At 31.0% G+C, this 17,469-nt stretch overlaps 4 protein-coding genes and 1 pseudogene across 4 annotated transcripts; all 5 read right to left on the reverse strand.

Annotated features, from left to right (window-relative positions):
• Positions 1–164: 164 nt before the first annotated feature.
• LOC104712152 (S-protein homolog 3-like) lies at positions 165–778 on the reverse strand. The gene has a single exon (XM_010428985.3). The coding sequence runs from the start codon at positions 749–751 to the stop codon at positions 251–253; it is 501 nt and encodes a 166-aa protein (XP_010427287.1). The 5' UTR covers positions 752–778; the 3' UTR covers positions 165–250.
• A 4,362-nt stretch (positions 779–5,140) lies between these two features.
• Positions 5,141–5,772, reverse strand: LOC104712153 (S-protein homolog 5-like). Its single transcript, XM_010428986.2, has one exon. It carries the CDS (start codon positions 5,734–5,736, stop codon positions 5,236–5,238), a length of 501 nt encoding a protein of 166 aa, XP_010427288.1. The 5' UTR covers positions 5,737–5,772; the 3' UTR covers positions 5,141–5,235.
• A 1,472-nt stretch (positions 5,773–7,244) lies between these two features.
• On the reverse strand, positions 7,245–7,862 carry LOC109126601 (S-protein homolog 3-like). The gene has a single exon (XM_087467484.1). The coding sequence runs from the start codon at positions 7,830–7,832 to the stop codon at positions 7,332–7,334; it is 501 nt and encodes a 166-aa protein (XP_087323610.1). The 5' UTR covers positions 7,833–7,862; the 3' UTR covers positions 7,245–7,331.
• Positions 7,863–10,989: 3,127 nt separating this feature from the next.
• On the reverse strand, positions 10,990–11,621 carry LOC104712154 (S-protein homolog 3-like). Its single transcript, XM_010428987.2, has one exon. It carries the CDS (start codon positions 11,595–11,597, stop codon positions 11,097–11,099), a length of 501 nt encoding a protein of 166 aa, XP_010427289.1. The 5' UTR covers positions 11,598–11,621; the 3' UTR covers positions 10,990–11,096.
• Positions 11,622–12,690: 1,069 nt separating this feature from the next.
• Positions 12,691–15,750, reverse strand: LOC109126477 (S-protein homolog 5-like; annotated as a pseudogene).
• Between the last annotated feature and the right edge of the window lie 1,719 nt (positions 15,751–17,469).

Consider the following 17,469-nt stretch of genomic DNA (forward strand, 5'->3'; position numbering starts at 1 on the left):
CAGTTGAAATACTAATTTATAACTTGTAAGTATATAAGAAAGGATGGGTTTTAAGCGAAAATTAATATACTCCAGGTTAATATCAACAGATTTTTTTTTTTTTTTTTGAAGATGTATGAAAACTTCGAACAAAGAAAGCTTCTAAACATTCAAACATTCGAACATTATAAATGATTTTATTTTATTCAATAATTTTTAATGATTACATGTATTTCATAAGATATAATGATAACAACAATTTTTTTTTTTTTTAAGGACCATCTTCCCATTTGAAACAATATGGATTATCTTTGGGATCACGAGGAACGCGACAAACAGGGTTTTCAACGCTTCTCCCCACATCCCAAATACATTCTTTGCAAACTGGAGGATCTCCAAATTCTTTATCATCTCTCGATGTTTTAAATATAGTGAAATAGTGAGAACCACCTTTATACCACGTAAAATGACAATGATACTTCGTAGTTTTCCAAAGGTTAACATGAAATCTAAAACTCCACGAACCATTCCAAGGAATATGGATCATCCCAAAATCATCGCTACTAGACTTGCAATGAACATTCAAAATTTGTTTGTTGCTTATTTTATTACGGATTATAACATGCTTTTCGGCTAGAGGTAAAAAGCCATCGCCGCCCGAAGATGGGGTTTCCGCTGAAGCATTTGATAAATCTAAAGCTGAAACAAAAAGAATAAGAGTAGAAGACATCATAAACAACAATATAAGATGAGGTTTATCAGTGAAAGCCATTGTTAGGTAAATTATATAGGATTGGTTAGATACAACTTATAAGCTCCCTATTTATAGATGTAACAAAATTTAAGCATTAATGGTAACGTTGAATGCATGTATTTAGTCTATGATAATATTATATATATATATATATATATATATATATATATATATATATATTTTCCTGTCAAGTCTGTGTTAGTATTCAAATATGTAAATATATGTATAATTTTTTATTGTTTTCCTTTGGGATTATAAATTAATTTTAAAACAAGAATGCTTATTTTTTTGGAAATATACTTACATAGCATTTAAAAATATTTGGAAACAAATTGATCTTTTTGAATGTAAAAAGAATATTTTTGATAGTAACTTTGACTTTGTAAATTTATCATTATCAATATTTTATAGGTTTAAAAAAACTTATTTTGCAACCAATAAGGAAATATCTTGATGTCACTCTGACCGATTTACTCATTCTTATACTATTTTAGTATCTAAACAAAGAAAGTTTGACTAAACCTAATTATCTAACGTATATATCTAACTAGTATTTTTGCAGCAACTTTTGACAAAAATTCATTTTCGAAACAATTAGCATTCAATGCATTAATATTTATATTAATTACCAAAAATTTCAAAATTAATTATAGGTAAGTTTTTTAAAAATAAGAAAATCTTTCTATCTCATTCAAACATAAATATATGATTCTCTTCATTTTTATTTAAATTTATATTTAAATTATCATGAATTATTCTATAATACATTTAGTTAATAAAAATTGTGATTTTTTTCCTGCATATGATGTAATACAAAAAAATTTTTCCTTACCAAAAAATGTAATACAAAATTTTTAAAATAGACATATATTACTCAATAGATGAATAAAAAAATACAGGTACAATATCCCACATCGCCTAAAAAAATTGGGCAGTGGTTCAAAGTCATACTATAAAATAGACCGAAATAATTCAGAATACAAATGAGTAGAAAACTTGATTTATCAGGCATTCAAACTTTAAAATCTTTTATTTAGTTTATTCCGGTTCTTTATTTTAAAGATTTTTAAAAAGTTAAATATAATAAATATTTAAAACTTTAAAATTTTAAATATAATAAATATTATACTGCGTATGCACAATAAATATTAAATATTAAGATGATATAGTGCGAGTTAAAATATCTCGGGACGGGTTTTACCGATATTTATATAAATTAAAAATATCATTAATCTAGTGTTATACGGGTAAAACATTATTTCATTATTTGTTAACACTGTTGGTGTCGGAGAATAGACATATCTAATTAAATTGATTAAATAAATATTATGTAAAAAAAAATTATATTGCGGTATTATATCATTATAGAGAATTTGTTAAAAATGCCCCTTTTGATATACCCCTTTTCAAAAATACCCTCTTTTCTGACCATTTTTATTTTTGCCCTCTTTTAATTTTTAATGATCATTTTACCCTTAGATGAAAATTATTTTATTCAATAAAAAGAAAAACAAAATTTTCCCGCCAAAAAATTTCTGACATATTTTCCCGCCAAAAATTTTTCAAAAAAATTTTCCCGCCAAAAATTTTTTTGTCAAAAAAATTTTGATAAAAAATTTCCCGCCAAAAAAAATTCACAAGGTTTTTAAAAGATTTTATAAGGTTTCTACCTTATAAAAGCCTTATAAACACCTTGTAAAGACCTTTACAAGATTTTTTAAAGAGTTTTAAAAGGTTTTTAAAACAACTTGTAAACGCTTTTACAAGATTTTTAAAAATGGTTTTAAAAGGTTTTAAAAGGTTTTTAAAAGGTTTTAAAAGGTTTTTAAAAGGTTTTAAAAGGTTTTTAAAAGGTTTTCAAATGGTTTTTAATAAGATTTTTAAAAGGTTTTTAAACACTTTGTAAACGCTTTTACAATGTTTTTAAAAACCTTGTAAAAGTTTTTATAAGATTTTTAAAAGAGTTTTAAAAGGTTTTTAAAAGCATTTACAAGCTTTTTAAAAGCATTTACAAGGTTTTTAAAAGTGTTTACAATGTGTTTAAAAACCTTTCAAAAACCTTGTAAACGCTTTTAAAAGTTTTTTAAAAGCGTTTACAATGTTTTTAAAAGGTATAAGTTTCAATATTTTTGGCGGGAAAAAATAATTTTTTCGGAAAATTTTTTCGATTTTGGTGGAAAAAAAAATTTGGCGGGAAATTTTTTTGGCGGGAAAATATTTTCGATTTTGATGACTGTACATTCTTGCTGTCACTCAAAAAAGGGTAATTTGGTCATTTTGTATATAAAGAGGGGTAGTTTTAAAAATGGTCAACATGAAGGGGTATTTTTAAAAAGGAGTATGGAAAAAGGGCATTTTTGAGAATGCCCCATCATTATATGGTTTAAACCATAAAATTAACAATTATTATATAATTATAACATATTTAACTAACAAATATAAATTATAATTTAAATATTTTAGTTATAAATAATTTGCCCCGGTGTACTGCGAGTCCTAATCTAGTTATATTTACATTCCTGCAATATTACAATGATTTATAAAGATGAAAGATTATTATTATTACCATTTTGACAATAAAAGATTATTTTATAATGTATAACCATGAATTTTATTAAATTACGTAAACAACGTAACTCTGATTTTACTGGTTTACAATATGGGATGCTTGCAGAAGTAGACTCCTAACTTGAGTCAATTCCAATGTTAGACCCTTCTTTTTCTCTCTCCAACATTTGCCACTTTTTCCTTATTAAATTCTTGTCCATTCATTGTATTCACAAAAATACCATTATTTCTGATTTATTTGAATTTCTTGCGAAAATGTTTATTACATCCATATCTCCATCTTCTTCTTTTATTTACGGTTGTGCCACCACAATCAATTTTCCAACACCATGAACAACCAAATTTGAAGAACTTAAAGCTTCAACAACCTGAATTTGTAAGCTTAAATAACACCAATGCTATGAGAACTTCATTTTCTTCCTCCTCTCCATTTTAATCAAAGAAAATTTACAATTGCATTCATCTGTTATATGTCATGATCTTGGATAGTGATTAAATTGGTGTTGGTTTCTTTCGTGGTGACTAAAGACGACGTCTTCGGTGCTTGACATTACGAAACAACCACCGATAAGGTTATTTTCCGGTAGATTTCGTGATTTTCTTTGATTTTTTTTTTTGCGAAATTAGACTTCATTTGTTAGTCTAACTGTCATAATATCATGTAAAGTCTACTATGTGGTCAATTTTGCAATTAAAAATTTATCGAGTTTCGAGTCCATATACTAAATTTGAGTCTCCTTAATTTTGTTTGAAAACAAAAAAATATGGTTTAGACCGCATTAGAATATTTCCAATGGATACTCTGTTTGCAGTCTACTAAGGTGTATTATTGCAATTGACTAAATTCTTGACTTTTTAGTTATGACTGCTGGACGAAGTCTTCTTCCGATAATAAAAGAGTAGACTTCTATAGTGGCTATTTTTGGGTTTGACCAAAATATAAAAGCGTTGATCGTAATATTATTGAAATAAAATTAATCAGTTGACTGCAAAATAAGTCTACTAAATAAATAAATTTAAATATTGGTCAACTCCAAAAATGACCACGACAGACTGCAAACGAAGTCAACATTCCTGGAGACTTCGTATGTAGTCTACTTGGCGAAAGTCAAACTTGGTCAATTGCAAAGCTAACCACAACGAAGTTTACTTTTTCTAGTTGACGGATAGATGAAGTCTACTTGTCAGCTAGAAGTCTATTACCAAGTCAATGGTTTGGTCAATTGCAAAAATAACCAGAGTTGACTGTAATTGAAGTTAACTTGTTGAAACTCCCTAAGAAGTCTACTCTGTTCTATGTTTTTAATTGCAAAACTGACCAATAAATTAACAAAGGAAGACAACAAAAGAAGTCAACTATCCCAGTAGACTTCGTCCGGTGTCTGCTTTTTTAAATTGTAATTGCAAAAATAGACCACACAAAATAGACTTCGAGTTAAAGTCTCTGCGTAGAGGTTTGTTGATGTCTCACCATCGTGAACCAATCTCACCATCGTGAGCTGCAACCTGAGAAAGAGGAAGGCCAATTGGATATGGATCGGACTTCTCCTCTTCCTTGAAGCTGTATAGACAGGCAAAGCCATGAACAAATATTTGTTACTGTATACGCTTTGGATGTGGTTGTTTCCCATGAATCCTATCATATATTTGTTGTCATATGCTAAGCTGTAAATTAGCTCCAATAAATTGAAACTATAGTCGAAATACTAATCTATAACTTATAAGTATATAAGATTAGTTTTCAAAAGGATGGGTTTTAGCGAAAATTAATATACTCCATGTTAATATAAACAGATTTGTTTTTGAAGATGTATGAAAACTTTGAACAAAGAAAGCTTCTAAACATTCAAACATTATAAATGATTTTATTTTGTTCAATAATTTTTAAGGATTACATGTATTTCATAAGATATAGGGATAACAGTTTTTTTTATTTAAGGACCATCCTCCCATTTGAAACAATATGGATCATCTTTGGGATCACGAGGAACGCGACAAACAGGGTTTTCAACGCTTCTCCCCACATCCCAAATACATTCTTTGCAAACTGGAGGATCTCCAAATTCTTTATCATCTCTCGATGCTTTAAATATATAAAAATAGTGAGAACCACCTTTATACCATGTAAAATGACAATGATACTTCGTAGTTTTCCAAAGGTTAACATGAAATCTAAAACCCCATGTACCATTCCAAGGAATATGGATCATCCCAAAATCATCGCTCTTAGACTTGCAATGAACATTCAAAATTTGCTTGTTTCTTACTTTATTACGGATTACAACATGCTTTTCGGCTAGAGGTAAAAAGCCATCAGCGCCCGAAGATGGGGTTTCCGCCGAAGCATTTGATAAATCTAAAACCGAAACAAAAAGAATAAGAGTAGAAGACATCATAAACAATAATATAAGATGAGGTTTATCAGTGAAAGCCATTGTTAGGCAAATTATATAGGATTGGTTAGATACAACTTATAAGCTCCCTATTTATAGATGTAACAAAATGTAAACATTAATGTAATGTTGAATGCATGTATTTAGTTTATGATAATATTATTTTTTTTTTTCTTTTTTGTTTTCCTGTCAAGTCTATGTTAGTATTCAAAGATGTAAATATATGTATAAATTTTTATTGTTTTTCTTTGGGATTATAAATTAATTTTAAAACAAGAATACATATATTTTTGGAAATAGACTTACATAGCATTCTAAAATATTTGGAAACAAATTGATCTTTTTGAATGTAAAAAGAATATTTTTGATAGTAACTTTGACTTTGTAAAGTTATCAATATCAATATTTTATAGGTTTAAAAGAAAATATTTTGCAACCAATAAGGAAATATTTTGATATTAAATTTGGGTTTATCTTGGGTTTCTAACTAAAAACAAATTGACAATTAGTAGATTGACCCTAACCCTTTATATATTAATGATAATCCCTTTAAACTTCAGATGTGGGACTTGGATTGTATCCCAACAATCTCCCCTTCAAACCAAGGACACGCCTCATCGAGATGATAACTTCATCTCGAACCGATCCCACTTGGACCGATAATAAACCCCTTCTTTGGTCCCCATTACTCGGGTTAACAAGAGGTATGTTCGTATCCACTTTTCTAGGTCCACTAGAATTTTAACATTGGACATGATACCATGTTAAATTTGGGCTCTGATACCATGTTAAATTTGGGTTTATTTTGGTCTTCTAACTAAAAGCCAATTGGCAATTAGTAAATTGACCCTAACCCTTTATATATTAATGATAGTCCCTTTAAACTTCAGATGTGGGACTTGGATTGTATCCCAACATTTGATGTCACTCTCACCGATTTACTCATTCTTATACTATTTCAGTATCTAAACAAAGAAAGTTTGACTAAACCTAATTATCTAAAGTATATATTACATTCACATTCCTGCAATATTACAACGATTTATAAAGATGAAAGATTATTATTATTATTACCATTTTGACACCAAAAGATTATTTTATAATGTATAACCATGAATTTTATTAAATTACGTTTTTTCAGAGAAAATTCTTGAATGAAGCTTATTGAGGTAATGTATCAATCATTGCTTCCTTATACAAATAACTAAAACATATAAAAATTTGAACCCGTTGGAATCAAGCTCGTACAAACATGAGATAAATGTTTCAGACTTAATACTATGATCTTAGAGGGAGTTATGTCTAGGAAATGGACTAGCATAAACCATGACAGTTACTTCACGAATAATTAAGTTCCATTTATTGGCTCATCAAGTTTCTTAGATGGTGTATACAACTCCAATAAATTGGAGCAACATAGAACACTATAGGTAATAGAGTATGAGAAACGATATGCACGTTTTTATAAGGGAAAAATATTATCTATTAAAAAATAATAATTTGCTCATGTGGATATATATAAAAATTTCAAACAAAAGAGCTGCTAAACATTCAAACATAATAATGATATTATTTATTCAATCAATTTTGATGGTTACATTTATTTGCTAAGATATAATGATCACAATGATTTTTTTTCAAGGACCATCCTCCCATTTGAAACATAATGGTTTTTCTTCCTCAAAAAGAGAAATACGACACATAGGATTGTTATCATCACTTCCCACCTCCCATATACATATTGTACAAATAGGATATTTTCCAATTACAGTAGCATCTCTTGATACTTTAAATATAGAAAAATAGTGAGAACCACCTTTATACCACGTAAAATGACAATGATATTCTGTAGTTCTCCAAAGGTTAACATGAAATTTGAAACTCCATGTATCATTCCATGGAATATGGACCAACCCTAAATCATCTTTGGTAGATTTGCAATGTACATTCAAAACTTCTTTGTTTTTGACTTTGTTGCGGATTACAACAACTTTTCGACCTTTACTTAACGGCTCTTCCCTGTCCAAAGTTGGTGATTCTGCTGGAACATTTGACAAATCTAACGAAAAGGCTAAAAAAATAAGAGTCGAAAATATCATAAACAACAATATAAAATTAGGTTTATTAGTGAAAGACATGATTATGTAAATTATGTAGGAGTGGTTAGATACAACTTATAAATTTCTTATTTATAGGGTGACTAAAAAACATTCATGTAATGTTGAATTGAATGCATGTATTTAATTTAGTGGTTTATGTTAGTATTTTCTTTTTCAGTCAAGTCAATGTTATTATTTTAATAACTTATGTATTTTCTTTTTTCAGTCAAGTTAATGTTATTATTTTATTGTTTCATTTTGGGTATAAATATATTAATTTTAAAATAAGAATTGTATATACATACTTTTGGTAAGAAATATATTTTGGAGTATACCTTATAGTATTTACAATATTTAAAATTTTGAATTTATAATACTGTTAAAATATTTTCTAGGTTTAGAATTTTTTTTTATAATGCTGCCAATAAATAAGGTATACTCCTAAATATATCATTGCTTCAAAATACAACACCTCCCCTGGAAGTTATATACTGGCCAATCTGAGAATATTTATCAAAAAACGAGTAAATTACTAAACTTTCCTGTGATGTATCATTTCAAATTCATAACATCTATAAGAAGACCTTGAACAAGCATTTCTTTCAATTAGATATGTTCAAAGTAGTCACCAACTTTACTTATTATAATTGTATTGAAGATCTTGATTCAAAACCTACATTTTTTTGTTTGCTCTCAAGAAAAAACTCCATTTAAAAACCAAAGTTTCATTCCCAAATCAGTAAAAATACTAAAATAGGTTTAATCGAGGAACCCCATTAGAGTTCCACTGAGGAATTGTGTCAGTCTCGTTCTTATTGGGGCTTGAGGAAGAAGAATACTAGTACTCTAGTAGTAACAACCAAAACAAGAACAAAGAGGAGGAAGTCAAAATCGAAGATACAGATTACGACTACGGAACCCCCTACACAGCCTCAGCCTCAGAATCAACAAATGATGAGCTTGAGTTTTAGTAGTCAGATGTCTAAAGAAGATGAGGAGATGGCTCGTTGCCTCATTCTGCTCTCTCTGCTTTTAGGGCTAAAGAGGATTGTAACAACCCGTCCCGTTGACCCCACTAGCCCACCGCTAGCTTGCCCCCATAGGCTCGAAGCTGGCCCTGCAGGGCATCGATCCTAACCCCTCACTGGGCAAATGGAACTATTCATCCAAATCCACAGTAGGTTATTGGTGTGCCAGGCGTTCCTCGAACCCTGGTCCCCACCCTTTAACAACCTTCCCACCCTTTCTAATCTGCAGCTCAATTGGTGACAGCTTGTCCTGTGGGAAGGTTGTTAAAGGGTGGGGACCAGGGTTCGAGGAACGCCTGGCGCACCAATAACCTACTGTGGATTTGGATGAATAGTTCCATTTGCCCAGTGAGGGGTTAGGATCGATGCCCTGCAGGGCCAGCTTCGGGCCTATGGGGACAAGGTAGCGGTGGGCTAGTGGGGTCAACGGGACGGGTTGTTACAAAGATGATATTAAGAAGAGAAAAGTGGTAGTTCATGATAGGGTTAAGGCTCAGCTTGGTCGTGTTGAGCAAGAGACTCGTCGTCTTGCTAACACCCGCGAGGTTTGTTTTTCTTCTTTTGCTTTAAAAGATAGTTTGTTTTTAAAGATGTGAAATTGTAGAAGAAGATCATGATATAAGCAAATTGTGAAACTTTTTTTGGTTTGCTCTCTCTTAATGACTGTGGACAAAATATTTGGACGTTTCAAGTCTTCCTACATTCAACGGATTTGAAAGTATTCACATGTTTCTATTTAACGATAGGATTATCATTCAAGTCATCAAAATATTTTGCCTGTGTGCTATAGAATGCGATCCATTTAATGTATCTTCCCCATTTAATTTCGTGCATTCTTTTGCGTTAAAATGGTTGGTTAACATATACTTTTGTGTTGCATTCGACTTTTCAAACAATCAAAAATGATGTAGTTGCCAAAAAATCAAATCATTATTTCTTAACTATGTTATAAATAGTGAGAGGCCTACAAGAAAGCCCAATGACTTGATTTGATTTTAGTTTCAAATTTTTTTTTTGTTTGGCATCATAATGATTTGATTTTAGAAATAATCAGATTGTTTCTTGTCCATACTATTACACTTCCCAAATTGGTTTCTTTGTTTTAAGAGTTGAATCTTGAGAGCAAACTTAGTTCGAAACTAGTGAGTTTGATACTTTCCATACAAAAAGGTTGTTACTTTGTTAGGTTATGCAAAGAAGAGCAAAGTTGAAGACATTGATGCGCCGATTATACGGATGGAACTAAAACTTGAAAAAACTCTTGAAGGTATTTATGCTTGTTGCTTCCGTAGATGACTTATCGAAGAAGAAGATGAGAAGCTACTTCAAGTGATGCTAATCTCTGTTTTCCCTTCGGTTGACAAGTCTGAGATAGAGAGAATCATCAAAGAGAAAGCCACAAGGGTTGCGGAAGGAGGAGGAGAAGATAATGTTATGGCGAAACAATTGCCCAAAAAAGCTTTGAAACGCATATGAAGGATCTTCAGTTCATTCAACAACAAAACATAGATTCTTAACAATAGAGGTTGAGATGATCCGACCAAACATGTTTTTTTTTTTCTACAGCGAATTCTATATATAGAAAAAAATGCAATAACTTTTTTAAGTATATTCATGTTTTAATTCTTTGTTCATAAATCAAATAGTCCACAGTCTCTACGAAATATGGTTAAGAAAGTCATTTGATGCTTGGATGGGACACAATCTAACAAACGAGTACTATATAACGACTAATGAGTACTATATAGGGTCAAATGATATTGAAAAAAACTAGTGGAAGCGAACCAATCTCACCATCGTGAGCTGCAACCTTAGATGGATCGAGTAAGGCCAATTGGTGGAGAAATTGGGATGGATCAGATTTCTCCTCTTCCTTGAAGCTCTATAGGACAGGTAGAGTCATCAACAAATAGTTGTTACTGTATAGGCTTCAGATGTGGTTGTTTCCCATGAATCCTATCATATGATAGCTATAAACCAGCTCTAATAAATTGAAAGTACAGACAAAATTTGATTCTATAACTTATAAGTATAAGCTTAATTAGTTTTCAAAAGGATGGTTATTTAAGAGAAAATTAATATATTCCATGTTAAAATAAACTGATTTTTTTCCCCCATGGATTGATGTATGAAAACTTTGAATAAAGATTTAAGAAAGAGTCAAAACATTCAAGCACTCGAAAACTACAAAATGGTTTTATTTTATTCAATCAGCTTTGATGATTACATGTATTTGATAAGAGATATAGTGATAACAATAAACTTTTTTCTTTTCTTAAGGACCATCCTCCCATTTGAAACAGTATGGGAGGTATCCCATCTCATGAGGAATGCGACAAATAGGGTTTTCATCGCTTCTTCCCACATCCCAAATACATTCTTTGCAAACTGGAGGATCTCCAAATGGTTTATCATCTCTCGATGCTTTAAATATATAAAAATAGTGAGAACCTCCTTTATACCACGTAAAATGACAATGATACTTCGTAGTTTTCCAAAAGTTAACATGAAATCTAAAACCCCATGTACCATTCCAAGGAATATGGACCATCCCAAAATCATCTTCACTAGATTTGCAATGAACATTCAAAATTTGTTTGTTTCTTACTTTATTACGGATTAGAACATGCTTTTTGGCTAGAGGTAAAAAGCCATCGCCGCCCGAAGATGGGGTTTCCGCTGAAGCATTTGATAAATCTATAACTGAAACAAAAAGAATAAGAGTAGAAGACATCATAAAAAATAATATAAGATGAGGTTTATCAGTGAAAGCCATTTTATTAGGTAAATTATGTAGGATTGGTTTGATACAATACAACTTAAAAATTTCCTATTTATAGCTGTAACAAAATGTAAACATTAATGGAACATTGAAAGCATGTATTTAGTCTATGATAGTATTATTTTTTTTCTTTTTTTTTCCTGTCAAGTCTATGTTGGTATTCAAAGATGTAAATATATTTATAAATTTTTATTGTTTTTTTTTGGGGTTATAAATTAATTAACTTTAAAATAAGAATATATATAAATATCTTTGGAAATAGAATTACATAGCATTTAAAATATTTGGAAACAATTTAATCTTTTTGACTGTAAAAATATATTTTTGATAGTGACTTGACTTTGTAAAGTTATCAATATCAATATTTTGTAGGTTTAAAAAGCTTTTTATTTATTTATTAATGAATTCTGCTGTAAGATTTCTCTTTGTCTCTTCCATGTCTTCCGTTTGGTAAACTTTTTATCTTATCCGATTTGTAAAAACCTCGCAACGGTTGAAACAAGAGTGTTTTGTGATACGGTGAATTGCTCGATCCCTCATAGTCATTGACTTGATTCGATTCATGAGAAGACCAAATCAACTTTTGCGAATGAAGCTTATGGTGGTAATGTATCAATCATTGCTTTTTGATACAAATAATTAAAACATATAAGAATTTGAATCCGCTGGAATTAAGCACGAAGAAACATGAGATAAAGCCATAAAGGTGTCAGATTTAATACGATCTTAGATGACTTATGTCTAGGAAATGGACTAGCATAACCTTGACAGTCCCTTTCACAACAAATTAAGTTCCATTTATTGGTTCATCAAGTTTCTTAGATGGTGTATTTGTTATATGGTAGTTGTGATACAACTCCAATAAATTAGAACAACATATAAAATTATAGGTAATAGAGCATCAGAAATGATGCAAGCTTCTTTAAAAGAAAAAGATTATCCATTAAAAATAATAATTTGCTCATGTAGATATATATATATATATAAACTTCAAATAAAGAAAACTGCTAAACATTCAAACATTATAATGGTATTATTTATTCAATCAATTTTGATGGTTACATTTATTTGATAAGATATAAAATGATCACAATAATTTTTTTTCTGAAGGACCATCCTCCCATTTGAAAGAATATGGATTGTCTTTCTCAGAAAGAGGAATACGACACATAGGGTTTTTATCATCTCTTCCCACCTCCCATATACATTCTTCACAAACAGGATATTCTCCAATCATACTATCATCTCTTGATAATCTAAATATATAAAAATAGTGAAATCCGCCTCCCTGCCATGTAAAATGACAATGAAATTTTGTAGTTCTCCAAAAGTTAACATGAAATTTGAAACCTCATGTACCATTCCATGGAATATGTACCATCCCTTAGTCATCTTCGCTAGATATACAATGCACATTCAAAATTTCTTTGTTTTTTACTTTGTTGCGGATTACAACATGTTTTCCGTCACCGTCCAAAGTTGATGCTTCTGCTGGACTATTTGATAAAGAGAATTTTGTCCAAAATGTCATGAACAGTGTCAGACTTTCTCTCGAATGCCACTTTCAATATTTGTTTTTCCCGTCTGCCACACACAATGCAAAGAAGACTTCTATACCCTCCATCAACCTATCTCCATAATTAAACAAAAGAATTTTAATTAAAAATTATATTTTTATAAATTACAAAAATTATTTACGACATAGCATTGGGAAACCCAACCCATTTCGTCTTCTCTCATCAGAAATCTTCTTTCTTCGTCTCTCTCGTCTTCCCTAATGTTTCTCGTTTGTCTCCGTTCCTTTTTTATCGCCGGACAAGCCCCAGGTCGTCTTCTTAGGGTATAATGATGAATTTCTTAATGAAGTCACTTCTACAGTCGAATCCCTCGCCGATTCCGCCTCCACCCGCCGCAGTAGGCGAGACAGGGAAACCTACAATAGAACGCGACCCTTGGTATGTAAGAGAATTTTTGCTTTGTCTTACGATTTGTCCACAAATCCAAAAACCTTACCCTTTCGTCTTTCTTATTTCAGTCTAGAGTCAGATGCATATATTTTAAGTGAGGCGAAGCCAAGCGCGTTCAGCGGCTCTCCCAGGTAAATTTTTTTTTTTCCGAATTCGCATCACAGCCGCGTAATTCGTGTTTTCTGTTAGAATTTTTCGTCAGTTATTCAAATAAATAGTTGTGGTAACCGATCTGATAGACCACTTAGTAGATCCAAATTTCTGTCCACAAAAAATTTGAAAGAATGAGGATAGACAAAATTTTGATAGACCTTTTATGATGATTCAACAGTTGGTCTCTCGTAGACAACAATCAGAACATTTTCTTCTCCGCCTTTGTTTTTTTGTCCATCCGTTATTGGGAACTCACAATTAACAATTGTACAGGTTAGCTGGGGCGGTGGACGCAATCCATCAGGAATCCAGATCTTCTGACCACGAATGCGCCGGTCTTGTCCCATCGTCACAGGAGATACGCTAGGAGGACCAGTTACTGCAGCCAATGTATGTCCACCCGTATACTTCTGTCTATCTTTTCGATGGACTAGACTTAATGTCCTCCCGTGTGTCTATCGCTTAACTAACCCCTCATTTTTTCAGTTTTTTAAATAAATAGTTGACCTAACCGACCTGATAGACAACTTAGTAGATCCTAAATAACTGTCCACCAAGATTTGAAAAAATGAGGATATAACAAATTTTGTTAGACCTGTTGCGATGATTCACCATTTGGTCTCTGCTAGACAACCATTAGAACATTTTATTCTCCACCTTTGTTTTTTTTGTCACTCCGTCTTGGGTAACTCACAACTAACAAATGTGCAGGTTATCTGGGGGCGATGGACGACATCCATCAGGAATGCAGGTCAGCTGACCAGGAGATATCCCAGGAGGACCAATTACCGCAGCCAATGTATGTCCACCCGTAACTTCTGTCTAGCTTTTTGGGTGGACTAGACTTCACATCCCCCGTGTGTCTATTGCTTAACTAACCCCCATCTTTATGTCGATACTGTTGTAATGTTGTTGGAGGCCTAACTGACAATGACGTGGCCATGGTGGACCAGCTCAGACACATAAGGTAGATGTCTACTCGACGATGGACCATTCCCATCCACACAAGAATAATATGTCCATATTTGTACCAAACCACTATTCTTTTGAATAACATTGTTGTTCTCCGTTGAGCAGGGTGGGTGAAGTGTTCGGGGACACTTCTAATCCGTTCCTAGGGGACAATAGTAATGTTGCAGGAGGCCTAACTGACAATCCGGCGGACCAGATCAGACAGACAAGATAGATGTCTACTCTACGATGGACCAGTCCACACACTAATTATTTGTGGATTTTGTGACCAAAAACACTAATTGTTTGGACAACATTGTTGTTGTCTGTTTAGTAGGCTAGATGAAGTCTTCGGGGACAATAGTAATCTTATATTGGATACTAGTAGGCGACTATCATCTGTCGAATATGTCCATCCAGTGCGATAGACACAACTTTTTTTTTTGGTCTAGTCCTCCGCGTATGTCTATCCAAGTCGATTGTGTGTTGTTTTCCTGCTTTTTTTGTCCACCCTTTTGTCTATCTCTAACCTAGTGGAGGGACATGAATTCCTCTTTTTTTGGTCTATGTTTTTCATGGATGTAATACGGATGCAGTGTTTGTTGGTTTACCTTATTGTCATTTCTCTATTACCATATGAACTAAGACATCGTTTTGTTCTTGTACTTGCACAAGTAAACAGTGGTAGACATAACGTTTCCGATAGACATGATGTTTTCGATAGTGCAAACCAATGGCAGCATTAACTCATATTAACTCAATTTTTTGTAAATAACTGTCCTCCCCCGCAATTAATGCATGTCCCATCGTCATTACTCACTCACATTTTGAATTCGTCTGCCACTTATTTTCAGCCTTTAACAAGAGTTTATTTTCGTCATTTACTATCCTACTAAACCTATTAAACTGGCATTTTTGACAAGGCATTAACGAAAGTGGCATTTCAAAGAAGTTTTCAAGCAGAAGTGGCATTCTTCGGAAAATTCCCTTTGATAAATCTAATGCCAACGTTAAAAAAGAACAGTCAAAAAGATCATTAACAACAATATAAAATTAGGTTTATTAGTGAAAAGCATGGTTACGTAAATTATGTAGGAGTGGACAATATATGGAACCAGAAAAATTATTTATGGGTGTCAACAAAATTTTAGAGGAGTGTCAACAGGTTGATTAGATATGTGTAATTAATCTATATTAACATTTTTGAATTATATATTTGTTTATGCTCTTTAAGTTTTATTTATTTAATTATTTTTTTTACAACATTAACCCCTAAAACAATTCCATAAATAACAATTGCAGAGAAACTCAAATACTAACTTAAATTGACCAACATTTGTTACATTTATTACCATAAATCTTAACAACATCTATACATTCCGATTTTTCCAAAACCAACTCTACCCATTAAAGTTTTAACCCATTAAATTTCCAAAACTATTTATATGGATGCTAGAATCTTTCAAATTTAAATGATATACAACAGATTTTCTATAACAAAAGTTTACAATCTCCATAATTATATTAATATTAATAAATTTCCTAAACCAAAAATCCAATTATAAAATGTCACATTAAATATGTTGAAAACTCCCTATATAATTTGGTTTATTTTTTTTATTTTTTGAGGAATTACCAAAAAGAAAATTTCTATTAATTATCATAAACTATATATATTGACATGGAAAAATTATAAACTATAAAAATATGCTTCTATATTAACATTTTTGAAGTACATTTTGTGTTATGCCTTTTTAGTTGTAGTTATTTAAAATATTATTTACAATCTTAACCCCTAGAAAATTTCCTAAAATAACAATTACATCAGATTTTGTTTTCTAAATATTTTACATTCCATTCCTACTAAAAATGTAACAAACTGCAATCAATATTTTATGGAAACAGAAGCTATACTATATTAATGACACCTTCTATTGTTTTTTGAGGATATTCTATCTCTAAATTCTTTGCAAACAAAGAAAACAACAATTTAATCTATATTAACATTTTTGAAGTACATTTTGGTTTATGCCCTTCAAGTTTTACTTATTTAATTTTTTTTTTTACAACATTAACCCCTCAAAAAATTCCATAAATAACAATTGCAGAGAAACTCAAATACTAAATTTTCTTAAATTGACCAACATTTGTTACATTTATTGCCATAAATCTTAACAACATCTATCCATTCCGATTTTTCCAAAAACAACTCTACCCATCAAAGTTTTAACCCATTAAATCTCCAAAACTATTTTTATGGATGCTAGAATCTCTCAAATTTAAATGATATACAACAGATTTTCTATAACAAAAGTTTACAATCTCCATAATTATATTAACATTAATAAATTTCCTAAACCGAAAATCCAATTATAAAATGTCACATTAAATATGTTGAAAACCCCCTATATAATTTGGTTTATTTTTTATTTTTTGAGGAACTACCAAAAAAATTAAAATTCTATTAATTATCATAAACTATATATATTGACATGGAAAAATTATAAACTATAAAATATGCTAATTTGATAAAACAATTAACATAATTAAACTTGATAAAAAAACACTTATTCTGATTATTTTTTTTACGCAAAAACTTATTTTGATTTTGGTGAGACGGATTGGCATCAATCCCATATAGGGAGTTAATTGGAATTTAAAAAAAAAAAATATTTTTAGATGTGTACCAAGAGATAAATGTATTACTAGACTATACATATAGCACACGGGTTAAAACCTTGAAAACACTATAAAAATCCTAGACTTTGAATACTTATATCAAATACCTGTAAAAT

Source organism: Camelina sativa, chromosome 9, assembly GCF_030686135.1.
Source record: "Camelina sativa cultivar CO46 ecotype springtype chromosome 9, ASM3068613v1".
NCBI classification, from domain to species: domain Eukaryota; kingdom Viridiplantae; phylum Streptophyta; class Magnoliopsida; order Brassicales; family Brassicaceae; genus Camelina; species Camelina sativa.

What these genes read in the sequence shown, in the direction of transcription:
- LOC104712152 (XM_010428985.3), bottom strand. Translation starts at nt 751, where the DNA reads ATGGCTTTCACTGATAAACCTCATCTTATATTGTTGTTTATGATGTCT.
- LOC104712153 (XM_010428986.2), bottom strand. Translation starts at nt 5,736, where the DNA reads ATGGCTTTCACTGATAAACCTCATCTTATATTATTGTTTATGATGTCT.
- LOC104712154 (XM_010428987.2), bottom strand. Translation starts at nt 11,597, where the DNA reads ATGGCTTTCACTGATAAACCTCATCTTATATTATTTTTTATGATGTCT.
- LOC109126601 (XM_087467484.1), bottom strand. Translation starts at nt 7,832, where the DNA reads ATGTCTTTCACTAATAAACCTAATTTTATATTGTTGTTTATGATATTT.